Source organism: Pseudonaja textilis, chromosome 5 (assembly GCF_049901715.1).
Source record: "Pseudonaja textilis isolate UNSWEBS1 chromosome 5, rPseTex1.2, whole genome shotgun sequence".
NCBI lineage: Eukaryota > Metazoa > Chordata > Lepidosauria > Squamata > Elapidae > Pseudonaja > Pseudonaja textilis.
In genome coordinates, this window is record NC_141994.1 from 15556042 (window position 1) to 15577567 (window position 21526).

At 37.4% G+C, this 21526-nt stretch overlaps 1 protein-coding gene across 5 annotated transcripts; it reads right to left on the minus strand.

The window, feature by feature from the left end:
* Window positions 1-893: 893 nt before the first annotated feature.
* On the minus strand, window positions 894-17597 carry GTSE1 (G2 and S-phase expressed 1). 5 transcript variants are annotated; one of them, XM_087934149.1, is made up of 12 exons: window positions 17468-17597; window positions 15591-15655; window positions 11940-11997; window positions 11245-11857; window positions 9746-9916; window positions 9019-9157; window positions 7767-8102; window positions 7520-7580; window positions 6376-6621; window positions 2666-2849; window positions 1999-2127; window positions 894-1644 (listed from the first exon to the last, which is right to left on the minus strand). In XM_087934149.1, exons 2-12 carry the CDS (start codon window positions 15646-15648, stop codon window positions 1567-1569), a joined length of 2073 nt encoding a protein of 690 aa, XP_087790275.1. In that variant the 5' UTR covers window positions 15649-15655; window positions 17468-17597; the 3' UTR covers window positions 894-1566. The 5 variants fall into 5 exon arrangements, with proteins under 5 accessions (XP_087790275.1, XP_087790276.1, XP_087790274.1 ...); XM_087934150.1 differs by having other exon boundaries at window positions 17302-17578; XM_087934148.1 differs by having other exon boundaries at window positions 17287-17578.
* Window positions 17598-21526: the final 3929 nt, after the last annotated feature.

Here is a 21526-nt window from a genome sequence, read left to right on the forward strand (position 1 = left end):
CTGTGTGTCCTTTTCTTCTCTTACCTAATGATTTTTCGATCCTTTCATCAGGAGTGGGTTCAGCCTGGTGCTTTATAACTACTTAAAGTTGGTGCAGGTGTGATGTAGGGTCCCTGTCCTCTATAGCCACTCTCACCTGGGCATCAAGAGTCCCCATTTTTCCTGCTAGCCCTTTCCACTGTGCCCAACACATTTCCAAGTCAGTTCCTGGGTCAAGGTGTTTTAATGTATCCCTATGAAAGAGTGATGGGAGGCCATGCAGTGAAATGGGAAATCTTACTTTGCTGGGCAGCTACCCTGATTCACTTGATAGGTGTGGGAGAGCAGCATAACAGTCTAAACTGCTAGAAAATGACCGTTCTCCTGCATCCAAAGCTATGTTTGATTTGTCAGAGAGCAGATCTTCAGATGATCCCATACTATTTGAATAAATCCTATTGGAAGAACTAGGCAATCCCCCCCCCCCTTCCCATGAAGACTGGAGAATTTGGAGAGGAAGGGATCGCAAGAGAGTTGAGAATACATTGACAATACAGTTGAGAAAGGAATGCATTGATTCCGGAGCTGAGAGCCACAAGGACACAGGCAAACAGGCAGTATATTTCCTATTGTGTGCTTGCTTGCTGTTTTGTAATCTCTTTCTGACCAATTTCTCTGCTCTTGTGGGGAGAGAAAAATGGGTCAAGCACAGCAGAGGTTGCCTATCAAAATTGCTTTTAAAAAAAAAATCCCTTCAAAAAGCAGAGAAATGACGAAACAATACGGTAGTATTTTATATTATCATTTATTTTTGATGATGAAAACAAAATATGCAATTCCTATTTTATATGTTATAGGACAAAACTTCCATCTACATCTGAGCTGTTGCAATAAGATAAAGAAATGTGATAATGTTTTGTTTTTTACAACTTTTTATTATTCTATAAGGGATTCCATGAGGCAAACATGAATTGCTTTGACAAGCCACATAGAAATGAAAGGTTTGAGTCTAACATCCAGTTAGGAGCAGTTAGTTGCTGCAAAGTACAATTTTTAGCCAGAAAGGTGAATATCATCTAAAAAAACTGAACCACGATGGAAAGTAGTTTGGGACAGTGTACTGTAGTTTTGTATTGAATTATTCAAATTAATAAAATAACATTTTGGAGAACTCATTCCTTTTTGCACACTTGGTTGTTGAGTATAAAGGAAAAGTCAGACACGCATTCTGTCCTGCCATAAATAGAAGTTCTGCATTTTAAAAAAACTGCCATTCTTATAGAGATTGAATTGTGATTGTCTTCAGAGAATATTTTGCAATAATTCTGAAAGTATTTAATCAACATTTAAAATGCTAAAACTTTATTTCAATATATTTGACATACATCTACAATTTGCACAATTTTGCAACAAATATTTTTTATCAGGAAAGACATTTGCTATACCCAGAATTGCTTACAATATTTAAAAAAAACCATCTTTTCTATTTTTCCTAGCAGCAATATATCAATATTTCAAGTTCACAATTTTAATTAGTTGCTAAACTCTAGATTTTTTTTCCAGTTTGAATACCATTTTTTAAAAAAATCAGAATTTCAGAAGAGGTGAATTTTCTTTATTTCCTTCAGGACTTAGTTTGATCAAAGGAGAGCTCAGATCTATTAGCTAAAAGTAGAAAATATATTATTAAAACATTGACTAAACACAGGTTTTACATTCTTGGAAATATAAAGAACCCAATTTGTTAGCAAATCTACATTAACAATGCAGTTTTGATTACAACCAATTGTACCCAATTCAAATATTAATTTTGCAATAGCTTACTTAGTGCCAGCTTTTGGCAGAATTTTGAGGTTAAATTTTCTAATATTACATGCAGTATATAATAACATTAGTTACTGGACAAAGCTTCAGAGATAAAGTTGACTGCCTCTAAATGTAACATACCTGCAATTAAACTTTTTATCATCAACCCACACTTAACAAACAGTATTAAGAGTGAGATAAAAATAACCTTACCTGCCCTGTAGGTTTCAATGGAGAGGCTTTAGTTATTTCAGGAGTGTTAAAAAGATCAATGAGAGGTTTGTTTTCACATTCCTGGATGGCAACTGGTGTTTTATCTGTTTCAAATTCTATCAACAAGTCCTATAAAAAGTGTTTTAAGTGTTCCAATATCATACTCTCAAAAATTCAGAGTGTCAGGTTACATAACATCTATTCCCACCTCCCAAAATACAATACCTAAATCTTGGATATTCTGCTGCTCCAAACAACCTTTAATTTCAATGCTTGTGTGATCTAATTCAAATTTTTTAATGAGTCATCAGTGTAAATTAAGTTTCCCACCCACCTTTCCTAAAAAGGGTCTCTTAACAAGAATATTTATGTCAAAGTATTGATAGAAGGCACTGATGGACTATTAATATAACCAACATTTGAAATAATTGCATTTAAAATCTTTTCAAGAGATATGGATCTGCAAAGCACATTTAAAAGCCAAAAAAAAGCCTTCATTATTGAAATACTTCATAAAAACCTTCCTAGTGTAAAATATTACCATGACAAGTACACCAAGAGGTGATAGCATCTTTCAAATTCTTTTGAACACAAGCAGCAGTTAAAAAACTAATTTTACTATAATACATGGTTTGTATCTTGATGTGGCAGATAAAACGCAACTTACCTCCTTAGCTGGTATTACTTCTGCTGTTTCCCCCTTTTTAGTAATGTCTTGTTCTATTTTGATAAAAGCTTTATCTGGTGAAAAAGCCAGTGCGATAGGTATAATTTTTGGTGGAGAGAAGTCTCCTTCTGTTGAAGACAGGCTTGAAGACATCCATGTCTTGTTCTTAGTCACACATTTAGAACTAGGTAGAAACAGCAAAAAAGCCATTTTTATGCAGAATTCCAACCCTGGAATCATTTATTTCTATTCAGTATTTGCAATTGTTTCTTTACCCCAGTCCCACAGGAAAACAAAATTACATGAGAAATGGACTGTCCTTAAAACTTACAGTAGAATAAATAGTGTATTTTTCGGAGTATAAGACGCTCCAAAGTATAAGACGCACCTAGCTTTAGGGAAGGAAATCAAGGGACGGGGGGGAATCTGCCTCTGCCTCCCTGTAATTAGCCTCCTCGCAGCAAACAGCAGGTCAACTTCAACAGTCTGATTAGCACAAGTAGCTGGTTGTCGATTGGATCACCCTCCTGATGATCAGATGTTTCAGGCTACAGGGATTGCCATTGCCGCCTCTGCGATCCCCATTTTTGCTTCCACATCCCATTTTTGGCCTTTGCGCGTCCCGTTTTCAGGCTCCGTGAGCCCCATTTTCCGCCCATTCCAATAGGCCAGGGGCCTGCAACCTTAAACACTCAAAGAGCCGGACTCCAGTTTGAACTTCTTTGGCGACAGACCGAAACCGCGTCTCTGCGCAGTTTCAATCTGTGCTCGCCGCTGGAGCGCCCCGAGCCGGCTGTTTTCGGGGCTAAGCCACCCCGTAGAGGTGGTGAAGAAGGGGGAGACTGCCTGCAGGGTTGAGGAGAGCCGCATCTCTCCTTCCCAGCTGGCCATTACTCCCTTTCCTGAAGGTCATTGTAGCAGTGGTCAGAAATGGCCACCACAAAGAAGAACTCGACTGGAAAATAATTTGCAGGAGGAAGATAAAAAGAGAAAGTTTTGGTTGACCGGGTCAAACAGCAAAAGCAACAAATAAGGTACCCTGGAATTGAAACTATTAAAAAACAATAACATTGTTCCCTAAGATTTTTAAACTGCGAAGGAGAGAGAAAAGGGAAAGGATTTGTTTGTTTTTTCTCCTCTTCCTATACTGACAGCTAAGTGACTTAAGCAAGAAATTGGAAAAAAAATCCACTTTGACATTAATAGGCATTTAATGCTGAAAATAAAAAGTCAAAGGGATAATAAATATTTCTGAATAATTAAAAGCTTTTGAAAACAGGAAAGGAGAGAGAAATAAATATAAAATCAGAAAGTAACGGAAGAGGGAAATGCAGAAGAGAGAATTAGAAGTAGAGAGACAAGGGGGTAAAAAGGGGAGGGAGAAGATGAAAGGGAAGAAAGAAAGGAAAAGAAGTTATAAAGGGCAGAAACAAAATATAGAGAAACAGGGCCTATTTAGAGATAATGGGTGAAAATTTAATGGAAAAAGGTATTCTGCAAAGGTACATAAGATATATTAGTTATATTAGAAATAGAAATAATTTCAGAAAATATGAAACAATGTATGATTAAAATGTTTGATAAAATAGTTATCATAACTTAGTGGAATGCTTGTCAATAAATAAATGTAACAAAATGAATATTTAATGATTTACAAAACGTGAAGAGAAATAAGGGAAAAATTAATTATGGAGATTATATGTGTCTTTAAGGAAGTATGATATTTAATTGAAAAGAAATATTAAAGATGTTAAGACTTTAATGATTATTAATGATAGAACTGAATTGGAATGGAATGAGGGTTTATAATAACATATATTTATAATCCTTTTTTTAAAGAATATAGTGTGTATTATAAGAATGTACCAAGCAGAATTCGATTGGAAGTTATGTATTATGTATTATATTGAAGGTCATAACCTTAAGGTATATATTGAAGTTTAAATAAGAGTTGAATGGATATAATTAAAAGATATAAGGGTGTCATACTCCAATTAGTAACTACAGGAGAAAATTTGTTTAATGAGAAAAGATAATATGAAATTGAAACAGAACAGACAAAAGTATAAATATAATGATTTGAATTGAGATGAGATAATCAAAATAAAATTGAGAAAATTAAAATATATAGAAAATGTAGAATAAATAGTATAAGATATGGAATAGAACACAAAAATGAGCATGAAATTGAGTTTGTGTCTGTATAAAGAAGTTCAACCCCGGACCATGCTATTTTCAAAAAAGATGTTTTACTTGTATTTTGTGTGTGTGAAAACCCAAATAAAATTTTTATTAAAAAAAAAACACTCAAAAAGCCAATTGGACCCGTTTGCACCTGGAAAAAACCACCAGGAGCCACAAAACCTGGGTAGGTGTGGCCAACTTGATGTCACTCACTCCCACCCAGTCACATGAACCCCCTAGCCACACCTATTCAGCCACAAAAGCCTTGTCTTGCTCTATGTCTCCCTGTATATCTCTGCCCCTCTCACTCTCCCTGTATCCCTCGTTCCCCTTCTCTCCCCCCTCGCTATCTTTCCCTCTCTCTCCATCTCTCCTCAAATCCAAAGGAAAATCAGCTGCTTGTGCTAATCAGGCTGTGGTGAAGTTGACCAGGCTGTTTGCTGCAAGAAGGCAAATTGCTGGGAGACAGAGGCCAAAGGGTGGGGGCCAGCAGGTGGGTGGGCTTTGGCAATATTCGCTATATAAGACGCAGACATTTCCATCCACTTTTTGGGGGAGTGGGGAACCACATCTTATACACCAAAAAATACGGTAGTTAAGGTACTGTAAGATTTATGTTTCAATAAGCAATGTATCTTTCACAAAATCCTTAAAACTCATGGATCCATGTTTTCATTATAATACAACAGACACCTTCCCACAGAAATATATTGTGGCAAATACATAGTTTCATCCTTTGGACATCATCAGTCGCAGCCAATAGAAATCATAAGTCTGTATTGTAATACATCACAGTATATGAATTGATTAGCTGAATAATTCCAATGCATTCAGTTGATGGATACCAGTATGGAATGTCATAGAAAACCTTGCACCTTTTCTGGGATGTGTTTCATAATGTGTTTTTTTTTTCAGAACAAGAGAATTAGTAAAGAGCCCAACCAAAGAATCCCTAAGACCAACCCCACCCACAGATAGGCAAGACACCAGAATATAAACTGACAGCAAACAAACCACACTCCTTACTACCACTGATGATGTTACCTAGTTAGGGTAATGAAACATCTGCAAGAAAACAGACAAGCTTAGAAAGCACTGAGGGCTCCTCATTTCAACCCTGAGCTACAAATATTCTCCTTTATCGGTACCAGAGAATTCCATACTGAAACCTAGTTTTTTCTAAAAGAGCTAAACTCGCACTCGACATTCAAGTCAAGATTTGACCCAAAATCCCCTTTGGGGATAGATAAACAAATTTATAACTTATTTATTTCCCATCTTTATTTTATACAAATAACTCAAGATGGCAAACATTCAACATTTTTTCTTGAGAGAGAATGACTGGCTTTTATAGCTAAGACAGGACTAGAACTCAGTCTCCCACTTTCTAGCCTGGTACTTAATAAATAGACTAAACTGGCTGTCTATTAATAAATAAAATTAGCATTTTCTGAAACTAGTGATAAGTCAAGGGCATATTAATAAACAGTAATTGCAAGGATGAGGAAAAATGGCAGAAGACGTACCTAATTCCTGTAGTCTTTTTAGAAGACCCACTGGAGACATGTCGAAGAGCTAAACAATTAGAGGATGTCATGGTTCTGGGCACTGTTTGGGGGCTCAGTGTTGGAATTCCCAAGATACACCGGCCAACTGAGATAGGCAATGTAGAATGCCTTCTGTCAGGCGTCCGTAAAAAAGGCTTCACAGCAGAGCAGGATTTTAATACAGTTCTTTCTAATTGTTTGACAGGTGTGGAAAATGCAACATTGCTACAGAGATTAAGAAAACATAACAATTTTAGAACCCTAAAATTTCTACTAAAAGAGTCCTTATTTTTAGTAGTTTATTCATGTTACGTTCAAGATATTTTAAGTATTAGGAGGATAACTTATAGTGTTTCCAAAAAACATAGATAGCCCTTGTTTATCAAGAGTGATTGGGATCAGGAATTACAACAACACAGTTGTAAGGCATTATGTCATGTGACCATGGCATCTTATGACAGCAGTTCTGGCAGTTCCAGATGGGCAAATCCCATGCAGTCACAGTATCTCATGGTCGCCATTTGCAATCTCCTTCTGGCTTGTTTGCTTGTTAGAAAGTGGCTGGAAAGTCACAAAGGGTGATTATGGGATGCTGTGACCTTATAATTATGACTCATTTGATGAGCATCCAAATTGCAATCATGGAGGTGCTATGATGGCCACAACTGAGGACTAAGTACCTCTTGTTTAGCACCATTGTAAGTTTAAATGGTTGCTGCACAAGTAGTCGATCAGCAAGGACTACCTGTACTTTACAGAGTTCCAAGTCAGATCCTGCCCCAAATCATGGATAATTAAGCTAAACAATTAGTGTAATATTTGAACTGGCAAACCTAAAGCTATACTGTGCCTTGCTAATTGCCTAGTCCTCTTATTACCAACTTCAATTTGAAATTTCTGACAAGCTTGCAGTTCTCTCTGCAAATTGCAAGCAACAGAACTACTGTAAATATATGGATAGTACAACACTGCAGGATAGCTTGACAGCGTCTTTATTCGTTTTCACAGAAAATTAAACAATTTGGATTCTCTCAAGGTTTCCAATCACCTATGTTACAGAACAGTTCAATGAAGACTTAACAATTGAAGTGGAAATCAGTAGTTGTCATCATATAGAAATTACCTTTCAATATTGCTACTGGATAATACTGGATTTGATTGCAATACTCTGGTGACTTCATTTTCTGAAAATATATATAAGCAGAAAATACAGTCGAAGTGTTCATATTAATTTTCTTAGGCACACAAATATTCAATTGCTTAATTTACTTAATCTTTTTTTGCCAGCATATACACCAGCATGTTAAAGCACAGAATCAACTCTCCAGAAGTTAGCATAATTTATAATTCATTAAGATCAATTTCCTTACCTTGCTTTAAGTTTGGAGCTGCTGTTTTAGAGTTAAGTTTAAGAGTTGAACTTGTACTTGCATTTCCTAATGTATTTTTGGATAATACGTTCGGAAGACTAGAATCTGAACCTTTCTGCATATTACTGCTTGCACTCTCAGATGTCTGTGAAGCTTTATATTTGGGTATATTCACAGGGTTTCCTTTAGCACATTTGGGTGTGGGCTGTTTTCCAGATGCATCAGAATGGGCAGCATTCACTGAAAATCCTTTCATAGGTTTAACAATGGAAATCTTGCTTGTTACAGAAGAGTGCCTGGAGATGTCTGCAGCAGCTTTTGCAACATTCGTTTTGACTAGGAAATAAGAAGACATTACAGACTGCATTATTATCGTAGCCAAAGCTTTTTAAAAAATGTCTCAAAAACCGGCACCAGTCCCTGTTACAATAACCTTATACTCTGGGTAGCAATCAACCTATGTTTGTATATGAAATCACAAAAGCAATGTTGTGCGCTCCTTGTACAAACTCAGATGTTTGTAATGATGCTGCATGCATGGATAAAAAGAAAAATAGATTATAGCATTACAATATGTCCTTAGACAGATATTATTTTATAATTGATCAGTCTGGCTGGACTAGAACTACTGTACCCCAATATCCTTCACCCAACCCCGTGGAACAATCCAGGGTACTTCCACCACAAAGGTATCTGAAGTCATATAAGAAAATACTTCATGTCATCCATCTGGGTCACTAAGGTTATTTGTCTTAAAATAGCATCTGAACCTAGTTTCTCTTACTATGAACATACAAATCATTGTTCTTACTCAATTAGAATAGTTATCAGCACATTTAAGACATTACCCATGCAATCAAACCACACAGGAGTAATTCAGCCTCAGATCTCTATCATTCTTATATTCGATCCTAACAAATGAGATTTATTCAACCACAATGCAGATGAAGATACAGCAGTGATTTATTGTATTTGTCTTTTATGTTCTGACACTCAGTTTTAACATACTTAAAAGTATTTGCTGTTAAATTTCACATTTTTAAAATTCTGCTAAGATATTTGTGCTGTTGAAGAATTTACTCAAGTAACATTGTCATTGTACTTTAATACAGCTTTGTCTTCCATGAATAGCTGTGGCTGTCCTGCCTTCCCCGCTCAGTGTCCAACTCTGACTATTTGAATATGCTTTCATTAAATCACAGGTCCCAATTCCATACTAGCCACTAGAATCAAACCATAATTGAATAATTACCACTTCCTCTTTTAGGAGAAATTGACAGACTTGAATTCAAACTTGAATTCATGCTGGAAATGGAGGAGGAGGAAGATGAAGTATTTCTTCGCATATGAACATTATTAGGAAGTTTCAGTTGTCTCGTCTTCATGTCCAACTGTAAAGAAAATGATAAATGATTTGGCTGTATACTAAAGAAATATAATCAGGTATACTGTTCTGACCATTATGCTTTGAATTTTTATCTCATCAAATTGCATCTCTCTACCTGGATAATTTCTATTGCAAGTACATGCTGATCTCTTCCACTCCATTGGCTCAACCTGTTGGGAACCACACCACGCAAGTGATGCATGTGCGAAACCATGCCCTCCCCCTCCCCCATGTTGGTACCCAGAGGCAGAAAGATTGGGTACTGCTACATTAATAGCATATGGATTTTCTTCGGTTTAATACAAAAACTGAGGCCAAATTAGACAGAACTTACTACTTTGCAAATTACATTTCTGCATCAATGGATTTTTTTTTTTGTTACGTTGATTCATTGCATGGGAGAAAATCGAAACAGCTCTCAAAGACGTACCAGTTAAAATGTATTTTTTTTAATTACATTTTTATGCCCCCATCTTATTGATAGAGATTCCGAGCAGCTTAAATGATGGAAAAAGAACTTTCAGATCAAATACTGAAATGCCATGTATTGCAACATCCAAATCCAATTCATGATTAGTTAGAGAGTATTCACCTTGCTGGGAGCAGGGAGAGCTCTCTTGCTTTGCATGGATGAACTGGTAGAAGACGACAGTTCTCCTCCATCCGAAGCTACGCTTGATTTGTCAGATAACAGATCTTCAGATGATCCCGTGCTGTTTGAATAAATCTTGTTGGAAAAACTAGGCAATTTTCTTTGTTTGGTCTGCAAGGTTTGGATTTGAAATGTTTATAAAACAAATATCAGAAATATACAAAAATCTCACGTTCTTTCTATTAAACGAAAACTGTTTCAAATAGTTATGCCATCAAACTATAACCAGACCATTAGTTAAGGGGATCAACTGATGTTATTAGAATGCAAATATTAAAACATTCCAATATTATGCAATCCAATACATTTATGCTCTTCCTATTCCCCAGCGTATACAACTGCCTGAAATTGAGTTGAAAGTGCACACTGCATTGAAAAGCATTTTTCCTCAAGTAATACTGAATACTTCACCACACTGAATCAGCATGAATTCAAAGATTCATTTAAATCAGAACATAACGGTATGACCTGGTCAAACTTTGGGATGACTTTGAATTGAAAAGGCAGGTCTTCTGCTTTGCATTTTCTCTTCTTAGGAGGACTACGGCCCCTTTTTCTGCTGCTGCCCCATTCAAAGTGGCACAGCAGTTCATATTCATGTATCATAATCAGGCACACAAAAAAATGGCTTGGACTAGAACCTTTCAAGGTCCGTTTATGTTAAAGCAGAACTAACTACATTTCAAAAAATTGGGGGAGCAACTGATAACATCTTCAAAAGCCTCAGGCTCTCTCCTCTGGCTCTCTTCCTTGGCCTTTTTGGAACTTTGCTTTCTTCCTCTCGAAATCAAGATTCGAATTCAAATGTCAGGCTAAATGCATTTTTGCAGTAACACCATTAACAATAACAATTAGACTTCTATACCACTTCACAGTGCTTTACAGTCCTCTCTGATTCGGTTTACAGAATCAGCATATTGCCCCCAACAGTGATGGAAGGCTGATTCAACCTTGAGCCAGTGAGACTCAAACTGCCGCCAACCGTCAGCAGAAGTAGCCTGCAGTACTTCATTTTAACCAATGCACCACAGCAGCTCTTAAACATTAGGCACTTAAATAAGCAAACAAATTCTTACAGATTAACAGAGTTGGAAGGGACCTTGTAGGTCATCTGGTGACTAGCCCAACCCCCACCCACGCAAGCAGACCCTACACCATTTCTTAATAAATTACCCTAGCCTCAAACTATATCTAGCAATAGCCATCACTTTAACCTAACATTCTGAACGATCCCAGAAATATGCAGATGTCTCAGTTTCAAACAATAACCTTCAAAATCAGCAGAGGTGCATGCTTTCTCAAAAACAGAAACAGACATATTAACAAACCCATAGATTTAAAGAACAAATTAGACAGAAAGTTTTATTCCAGTTAGAATTAGATTGTAATATTGTGACACAACTTAAAGCTTAGATATAATGCAAAAGAAAAATCTTTACCTCGCCTGCTACTAAACAGCTGTTATTTCTAAGTGCAGGCGATGTTTTTACAGCCTGAAATTTGCTTCTTTTTTTAAGGCTTGTGTCATTCTTTGTTTGGGGTGAGGATACACTGTGCATTTTAGACAACTTATCTGTTTTAGCAGGACTTGGCGTGTTCAGAGACACTCGTGGAGAACGTGGGCCATCCATTATTGTGACAGGTTGCCTTAAACGCTTCTGAATTGAAGGCAGCAGTTGACTGCTTGGGCTTTCCCATACACAGTATGTCTCTCTTCTAGTGGGTGTTGCCCTTTTATCTGTCACTATTCCTTTTTCAAGGATTTTCAGTTTTGACTTTGATTCTTTTACAAACTTTTCAACGACCTCTGTCTTTTCCTTCCTCAGATGAATAGAATTATTTTTTTCTCTTTTGTTTTCATTTTTAAGCTGGAAAGCTAGCAAGTGAGCTTCTTTAAATATTTCCACAAAATTATCTGCTGCAGGGCTCCAAGATAGGTCAGATGTACGTGACTGAATTATATTTTGACTCTCTTCATGGGATTCAAGGCACACAGCAATACATTTTTCTTTATGGCCCACTGGTCCAACAAAAACTTCATCTTCATTTTCACTATGACAGAAAGAAATTAAGTCAGGTAACTGCACATTCTTCTCTCTGCTCTCAATGCATCTTGATTTTGATATAATTTTACCTTGTGGGAGACAGTGAAAGGTCAAAATCAAATTTTTCTTCAGTCAGGAGGTGAAAATCTGAAATTACATTAGTGCATCATACATTATTATTATAACATAATTGTTATTAATGAGATGGGGGGCATATAAATTTAATAAATAAACATACCTGGAATTCACTTTTTTTCTACAGGAACCAAATTATTATTCCGTACACCTTCATATTATTGTACCATATAGCCTCAAATAGGCATTGGTTTCATGAACTTTCAGCTTAATGGATTGACCCTGCTTAACAGGATAGGAACATCTATTTATTTATTCATATTAATTGAATGAATGCCCAACTCACTTGAAGTTACTCTGAGAATCATAGCAATACATCAATAGTAGCAACTGAGAGATCGGGCAGAAAAGATTTAGGATTGGTGGCATATGCTTCACAAGGAGTTGCTAAAGGATTGGAGAAGATGACACATTTAATGCTTATTGTAGTCATCAGCTTTCCCTTACTAATTACTACTAAAAGTTTAACAAACACTTCCCCATTATCCACTGAATCAAGGATTTACCATTATAAAATGGGGTTTTATTTCTTTCCTGTCTTTCTCTGTAACAATCATTTTGCTCTTTATGTATTTTTAAACCAAAAAATAAATAAATAAATCACTCTTCACTGAGTGAACCTGTCAGGATTCAAAGAGCCTACCGGTTTATCTCCTGGAGTGAAGCCCGACACATTTATCTTGGTTGGGGAATGAACGTCCGATCCTGCCGTTTCCAATATGTTGACTTGATCGGAAAACGTATCCTCCTTTTGAAAATCCCATCCTGGTTTGACCCATCCATCCCGTATCGGCACGAACATTTGACAAGGATGGGGTGGGAGGAGGTTTATCACTCTGACTGCTCTCATTACCCGAAACGAAACACAAAAACTCATTGGGGAAGTTAAGGCACGGCTGGAGAATTAAAACCACATTCTGTTTGGTAATTAGTTGCATTTAGAATTGCGGGATGGAGGCCTGTAGGACTAATGGGGAGGTCGGATGTTAGTTAGCTGCATGATAAATTGCGCTGAGAGATGAATGATCTCAGCACCGACTTTACCCGGTATATCCATTGTTGCCGTGTTTGAAGGAAAACGAGCGAAAATAAACGTACCTATTCACAACAAATCCTGTGAGTAATATAGTTTATTGCTAGAATTCCTACGTGTTCAAACAGAGGCTAACAGAAGCTAATGAATTATTGGAATAGCCTAAATAAGAAATTTGGTGCAAACTATGAGAAATTGTTCAGGGTCAGTAATTGGGGCAACTTTTTTAGACTGCTGGGCATATCTGCTGAAATACATTGTGAATGTTCTCATAAAATGGCTAATGGGAGTTGTCCATTCCTAAAATGGCTACCACAAGTCACATAAGCAATTACAAGCACTTATCAACCAGAATGCCATCACCTAATTCCTTACTAGTTCTGCTTTCATCTATTTTCTGAATAAATTGCTACCTTTCCAAGCAAAGTAGAGATTTACAGCTGCCCATGATGTGTTTGTCTAAGAAAGCTTGGGAGCCAAAGGGATTCTTGGAAATAATACCAATATTATGCTAGACTATAGAATGGCGTTTTGCATTGTGCAAGCCAATTTTTAAAAATTGGAAAATATTGGAAATTTTGGGGACTCCACAAATAGCAGAAATACAAACCCCCTTCCCCAAAGCATAATTATAAACAAACAGACTGTGGGGGAGGGTGATGATGGCTTCTACCAGAAATACTGTTCGCTTTTTTAAATAACAAATTTTAACTTCTAAGGAATCAGAATATTAGAAAAATACGGTACAATTCATTGAGCTCCTGTGATTCCAAATTGATATCTGAAACATAATTCCTTCTATAATCTGTTCAACGTAAAAATTAGTTCCAAAATCATTTTGTAAAATGTTTAGGATTCCTTTAATTGATGCAGTAACATTGTGCTATAACAGTAATATGCCAAAAACAGGCAATTCAATTACTTTATTATATGTAATATGAATATCTTTTTAAAAAGGGAAACCAAGGAAAGACATCTGTTCTAGCTGAGCCATTCTCTCCAATCCGTCTGCAAGAATTTCAATGTTTATTTTAAAAATGTTTTATTTATAAATAGTAATTGGTGTAGAAGCTACGTTAATACAATTTATAATAGGAAAAGTATTTGCTAGCAAGTCAGCAAGTTCTTCTGAAATTATATCCTAAAAGGGCTTCAAGGCAAGAAGTGTCTGTACATAGAGCAAATGGCTCAGTTAAAACATTAGCAAAAGTAATAAGAGAAATAAAATTACCTTATATTATTTTCATTACGGATTTTTAACACTATACAGGTAGTCCTCAACTTACGACCACAATTGAGTCCAAAATTTATATTGCTAAATGAGAAATTTGTTGAATTTTGTCCCATTTTACAACTTTCCATGCTACATTTGTTAAGTGAATGACTGCAGTTAAATTATCGTGTTAAATTAATAACATGGTTGTAAAATGAATCTGGCTTCCCCGTTGACTTTGCTTGTCAGAAGGTTGCAAAAGGGGATCATGTGACCCTGAGACGCTGCAGCTGTCGTAAATATGAGTCAGTTGCCAAGCATCTGAATTTTGATCATGTGACCACGGGGATGCTGCAATGGCCATAAGTGTGAAAAATGGTCATAAGTCATTTTGTTCAGTGCAGTTGTAACTTCGAACAGTCACTAAATGAACTGTCATAAGTCAAGGACTACCTGTACTAGACATTTGCTTTGGGATTCTGGCCAGAGGGTGAAGTAAGAATTTATAGGCCGATCAAGAATAGATGTAGTAGGATGTCCAGGGTGCAGAAAAGGACAACCTGGAGCAGGGTCGCCAACCTTTTGGACCTTAGGAACTACCAAACTCATAATTTTAAACCCTGTGGACCAGAGACCCTGGGAAAATCCCCCAAAAAGTCAGCAGGAAAATTCCCCTCCTGTTTTCCTACTGATCGATTTGGGATTGCAGGATACCATCTACAGCTCCATCCTCAGGGAGGGGGAGGGGGGGGGAAGAGAAAGACTTTTGGCTTCATGCACGGAAAGCAGCAGAAGTCTTTCTCTCCCCCAAACTCTGTCAGAAATGAGCCTCTTGGAGCAGGATGCCTTGCTGGGTCCCAAAGACTCATTTCTGGTGGAGTTTGGGGGAGAGAAAGAAAGACTTTTGCTGTTTTCCTTGTGTGCAGCCACAAGCAGAAGATGACAGAAGCGGAAAGCAGCAGATGCATGGGGTGAGTGGGGCAAGTTCCCTCCCTCCACCCTTTCCCCCCTCCCCTCACTACCTCATGTTGTTCACAATGCAAGTGATGCAAGCTTTCTGTTCCCATGGGCCACGTGGATGGTGCAGCCTTGTGTTCCCATGCAGCCTGAATTAATTGCTTTGGGGAGCACTTTGGGAGTGACATTTCTCTGCGGACCACCAAAATTTTCTCATGGACCACCAGTGATCCCTGGCCCACTGGCTGGTGACTACTAACCTGGAGGAAACTACCCTGCAAGAATCTGTCAAACTGTTTCTCTTACCTTCAAGTGGACTTAAATTGATTTTGGTACCTTTCTATAAAAGTCACAACAGAGTAATTAGGAAGACACCTTATGACATATTGTTTTAACACCTACCATTGGAAGGAACGTCTGTTGTTTTACATTCTGAATCCAATGTTTTTCTGTCTTCCATTGTATCCCTGCAACAGTTTCACATCTCATGTTACATATTAAATAATTCAAACGATCACATTGTTTTGCCAAAAATTAAGAGCAATGATAAAAATGGTCGAAGAGCTGTTATAATACCAACACGTTTCTGTCTTGCATTATAAGAAAGTTTAAATATTCTAAACTTATTGTTAATGACCTAATTGACTGAAGTTTGGTTCTTCTTCTGTATAGTATTTACATCCATCATCTGTACACCCATCATCCTATTTATTTCTACTGTTTTATCTAATGTGACAGCAGAGGTACAGTATGGTCTTGATTTTGACAGGAACTCAGATCAATAAGTATTCCTTTTTTTTTCATTTTACAGTAGACAAACTAGAGCACATTTTAAGAACTTGAAGCTTTGTATAAGACGGATTAGAATTTGTTTTTAGGAATTGGAATTTTTACTCCAAATAATTTTTCTGTGCTTACTCTAAGAAAATTTGCAGCAAACATTCAATATAATAGGAATTTTAGTCTTATATAAAGCATTTTTTTAAAAAGCTGGGCAGCTGTTGCCATGGAAACTGGGAATTTCAAATATGTTACAACAATGTAATATTAGGATATCTTAATATACCAGTTAACCGTCTGTGCTACAAACTTAAAAACATTTTCAGAGAGCAAAGTATGGTGAAAGGTTACACGTCACTTTCTTTAATAACAGTATAATTCTTTAATACCATATGAACATGGACTGGCAAACCTCATCACGATTTGGCTTCATAACATTTAAGATGTATTCTTGCTTAGCTTTTATATATGGAATGATATTTTCAAGTTAGCTTGTTTCATTGCTTCCCACCTATGCTTTATTTGAACAACACCGGAGGAAAAATCTTCCTCCAAACATAAATTTCCTAGCTAAATCCCTTTCTTTTCTCTAGTTTCATTAAAAAAACTTTTGAGTGTATAGCATTTGAGAGCTAAGGCACATGCACAGTTCAAGAGCGACCTGTCATTTTGGCTTGGCTATAAAACTATCAGAAAAGCAAGCTCCACTTTCATCCTTCAGCTTTTTGGCAAGTTGGATACATCACTCTGCCTGCATGTTTGAGGCACCTGCAATTAAAATCTATATAGGACCATTGTAAGAGCTTACTTTCAAACCAATAAAACTTTGTGTTCTGTTAGACAGCAGATTCTTTTAGAACATTTTTTTTTCAACCTTGGCAACTTTAAAATGTACAAACTTCAACTCCCAGAATTCCCCCCATCCCCCCCCCCCCAAGTTGGAAGTTCACACATCCTAACATCCTAATGTTACCGAGGTTGGAAAAAAATGATTTATAACTTTTTTTAGACTGAAGCAATACAACATGCTGTGTAATATATACAGAATACATTTTGCATGGGTCACAAATAAAAAAAATGTATTTCTCTCGAGAAAAGCAGCTTGTTCTTTGTATCTGCAGTGTCTCTTGCGACCAGGTGCCTTATAAATTGAATAAATAAATACAACTAGACCAATCCCATCGTCATTTTTTTGAGGGTGGTGGTGGTGGTGAATAAAGATCCTATTACATTTCTTGCTGTAATAAATTGCCCTCTCTGCCACTTTTACATTCCATATCCCGCCCAACCGCCTCCAGACTTTTACGTGCTGCCTCACCGCCAGGCCAACTACCTCCACGAGGCCCTCCGTGGACCGTTCACGGATAAATTGGACGCTCCTCGGAGAATTGCTCGCCTAGTCCGGTTTTCCTGTCTTGAGGTGAGCAAGGTTTCGCTATACAGCACCGTTTGTCGCTTGCGCGCAGCCTGAAAGCCGCTAAATGTAAACCCCCACTCACCCCCCAAAACACCTCAGGACTAAATTCGAATTCACTTCAGAAAGGGGTCAAAGGAAAACTCCATTCTCCTCCTTACCCGCGTGATTCTATTTGAAATGGCCGCTCAGTCTACCTCGTTAACCCGTTTCTCTCATTTCATTGGTTGATTTAAATAACGTCACAGTCTATTAACCAATTAGAGTGTCCGCCCTTCTCATCCTGCTTTAGTGCGACGTGGAAGTTGTAGTTTTTGGGGGGCTTTTTTTTGCCATTGGCCTTCTTTCCAATCCGAGCGACGCTGAAAATTCTTACCACTGTAGGAAGACCATAGAGTTGGGGGGGAGGGCTGACTTGCCTTGCTTAACTCTTTGGTCCGGCCTTCTATTATAAGGAAACACAACGAGGTTTAATTACTGCACCCTTGATTCTAAGCATTGGCTTCACAAAATTTAGGTTGCTGCAGTGCTGTCCCAAATACGCAGGAACTGGAGAAGGAGGAGGGTTTTTAATCAGAAGACCAGCCCATTTTTTCAGCTTAACGCCTGTTATGAGAGAGCAGTATGTCATTCTGAATCATTGAAGTTGGGACGCATTATGTCCTAGCACATATATGGCCATTAGGAACGATCAGTGCCTTGATACTTTCAGGGTGACTTCATCCTGGAGTCACCTCCCAAAGTTTCTTAACTGCCCTCAAAACGACTCCTCTTATCAACAAAGAAACATTGGTTACTCTGATGAAATTTTCCATGGCTAGCTAACACTTAAGTTGAAACAACCTTGTGTTTTCTCCAGAAAGTGTCAAATATCCTCTGCATCACAGTTAATTTGTTTTTTAACATCACCCAGACCTTACACTTCTGTTTTTGTTCCAATTGCAATGTTAGTGTGATGGGTTAAAATAAAGCCTGGTCATGGCACACACTTGAAAGTAAATCAGGAAGACTGTGTTGGAAGAAATAGCTTTCTAAGTTCAGTTCCAAGTGGGGAAGAAAGACACTGGAGCCATGGTGACTGCTTGGAAAGATGGTTTAATGGTGGATAGGATTACATGCCTTGGAGCTCCTGGATGAGAAAAGGACAGAAATGCTGAGAGTCCCTTGGTTTTATGCCCTCTGTTGGGATTTGAATTTGAGCTTGTGTTCTGATCGGTTGTCAGACTCCCATGGGGCCATGCAGGGGCAACTCCCTGAGTCCCAGGCTTTATTGAGCCTTGCTGGATGATGATGTAATGAAAGCACTTTAGGCAATTCCTATTATAGCTCTACCTGGAGTAGATCTTTGTTATGTAAAATAGACTGGCCTAGGTCAGAGTAATGGTCCATTGGCAAAGGTGGGGTGGGGTAGGGGCTGAGTTTCTGCTTCTCTAAATTTCTACCTTTCTTTTTAGGGGAAATATTCTGCCTTTTTAGTATATCCTAAAATATTTTATTTTCCTAGGAGAGGGGTTTGTTTTAACTTCCAACAACTGTAATTGTGGAGTCTGTCTGGCAAGAACAAAGAATTCTTATCCATAGGAAATATGCACGTGTAAAGCTTGTAACAGTTCTGGGTAGTTAGAAAGCTGATAAAAGTAACAAGAGTTAGGCAACTTGCAGACCTCAGCTAAAAAGAGAGGTGGCTTGCAATAAATAAAATGTATATTAGATAACTCCTGAGGCATTCATTAGCCAAGGCTTAGGAATAGGGACAGCTAGAGACCAATAGAACAAACTGTTGAATAATTACTAAAAAGTTTATTAGATGATATTTCTTATTATTTCGCCTTGTTCCCGCCTTTTCCTTTAATGAAAATGTATAAAGTTTACTTGATCCTTTGTTTTTGGTTCTTGGCATTTTGGCTAGGAGCCCTTTTCCTTGGAGTACTCCAATAAAAAGCAATCAGAAAACCCGCACCTTGGCTTCGGCACCAGGCTCAGACCCAAATTGGGGACAACAATTGTTATAGCTAGAGCAGAATTGCTTATATTTTTTTGCTTGGGATTTTGCTTCAAATTTTCAAAATGTGATTGGGCCACCACCATGAAACCAGACAACTTATGAAGAGCTTGGCAGGCGCACACACAACTGTAAGATAGACCTTTGCCAGTCTTCATTTCAAAAATCTACACATAATCAGTTTATGCCTCTGGTGCTCACCCATCTGGGCCCCAACAGAATACCAATTAAGAAATATAGACCATGATTATAAAAGCAAATGTGGCCTCTTCCAATATATGAGAAAGGATCAGTTCATTTGGAAAGGAAAAAATACACTATTTCTATCAGGAAAAATAAACTAAAATAAAGATCTGTTTTTCTTTCTGGAAATATTTGAATGGATGATTTATATTAACAATTTCCGTTGCTAATATTTAACATGCCATTATTTGGGTTCCTGATAGAAAATAGTCAGTTGGGGCAGCTAAGGCAATTTTATACTCTCTTGGATTCCCAAAGCATGTTATAACCAGGTCACCCAGCTCAATATGTACATAGTTATAGGTACACTTTTGTATTATTTTTATATTTGTCTCTTCTGTTCAACTTTGCCTGATTCTTGAAGACTGGCTGGACAAATCCCTGCAGTTTTCTTGGCAAAGTTTTTCAGGAATAGGTTGCCATTGCCTATTTCCTAGGGCTGAAGAAAGGGACTGACCCAAGACCACCGACCTGGCTTTGTGCCTAAAGTGGGGCTAGAACTCACCTCATTTTAAAAATCTGCCTATTTCCAGTTTAGGAGGAGAGTAACATTGACTGATGGTGGTAAAATGTCAGGAATATGATACCAGTAGTATATTTTCTGACTAGCAACCATTAAAAACCACAAACGTATATTTAATAAAATCTGAGAGTTGGAAAAGATGCTATCTGACTCCTACTTTTTTTCCTGTTTCCAAGTAATGCAGATAATTTCACATATCTCAGGAAGCAATAATATTGGAGATTTGGGCTGTAACACTATTTTATTCTAAAGGGCATGTTTTCTTTCATCCAGATACAACAATGGTGAAGAAATCTCAAAAGTGAGGGTAAAGTGTATTCTTGGTGTCCCTGCTGGGTATTCATTTAACCAACTTGAAGTAATTTATGGGATGGAAACCTCCCACCTATGACTTCCTCTGGGAGTCCTTGAGATAAACAGGAATGATTTGCTTCTTCAAATCTAGAAATGCAAATGCTTGTATTGGCAAAAAAGCAGCGTTCCAAATACCTTTTTTGTTAGGTTTTGAGACAGAATGGTGTCTGCTTCAGTCAAGCTTGCCTCCCTTATTCTGCCCCATTCCCAACCTCCTGCTCTGTTCCTTTTGAAGAAACACATGATATTAGTAGGGAGGGCTTTTTCCACTATTCCACTTTTGGAAAAGGATAGATTTAGCAGCTTCTGTTTATAAAGACTGAATAGCCAGTAAGGAAAGAGAATATGAGTGTGATCATGACTTGCCACAGATCTATGGCATTTCCTGGCATTTAATCCTTTTTAGTTGCACAAATCAGCTTTTTTGCTACTAGTTTCACCAATTAAGAAGCCCTTGGCTTTGAGGGGAAAAAGGCACAAGAGACATCAAGGAAGAAATGAATGTGTCCAGGAGGTAAGTGACCTGGGTTCATAATCTGAAAGCAGGAAGCAATTTCACTGTTATTTATTCTTTTTTCCCTCTTTATAGCTGTGTTTTAGAGACTCTGATAAGGAGTTGTCTTTAGAAATACAGAATCGTTGCAAGCTTTGCCATAACATCTGCTGGAAGATTAGGCTGTGTGGAAAAATAGGCTGTGAACCATGGAGATTTGAGAACGCAGAAGCCGAAGGAATTGAGGATGTGGGCTGGATTACCAGACTCTTTTGTTTGCATAAATTTTATATAATAACAACTCCTGGAAGACCAGAATTTGATGGAAATAGGAAAACAGAGTTAAATGTTTTTTATACTATCATTTTTCTGGACCTGCTGTTTTAAGGGGAAATTTACATTACATTTATTTGCATGCAATATTTTATTTTAAAACCAAATGTCTATTGTAGCTGATGTAAAATCTGGTTTTCAGATGCTCTTACCCAGAAAGAAGTTGTAAAAAGAAATTAAAAGATGTGCTATCGAG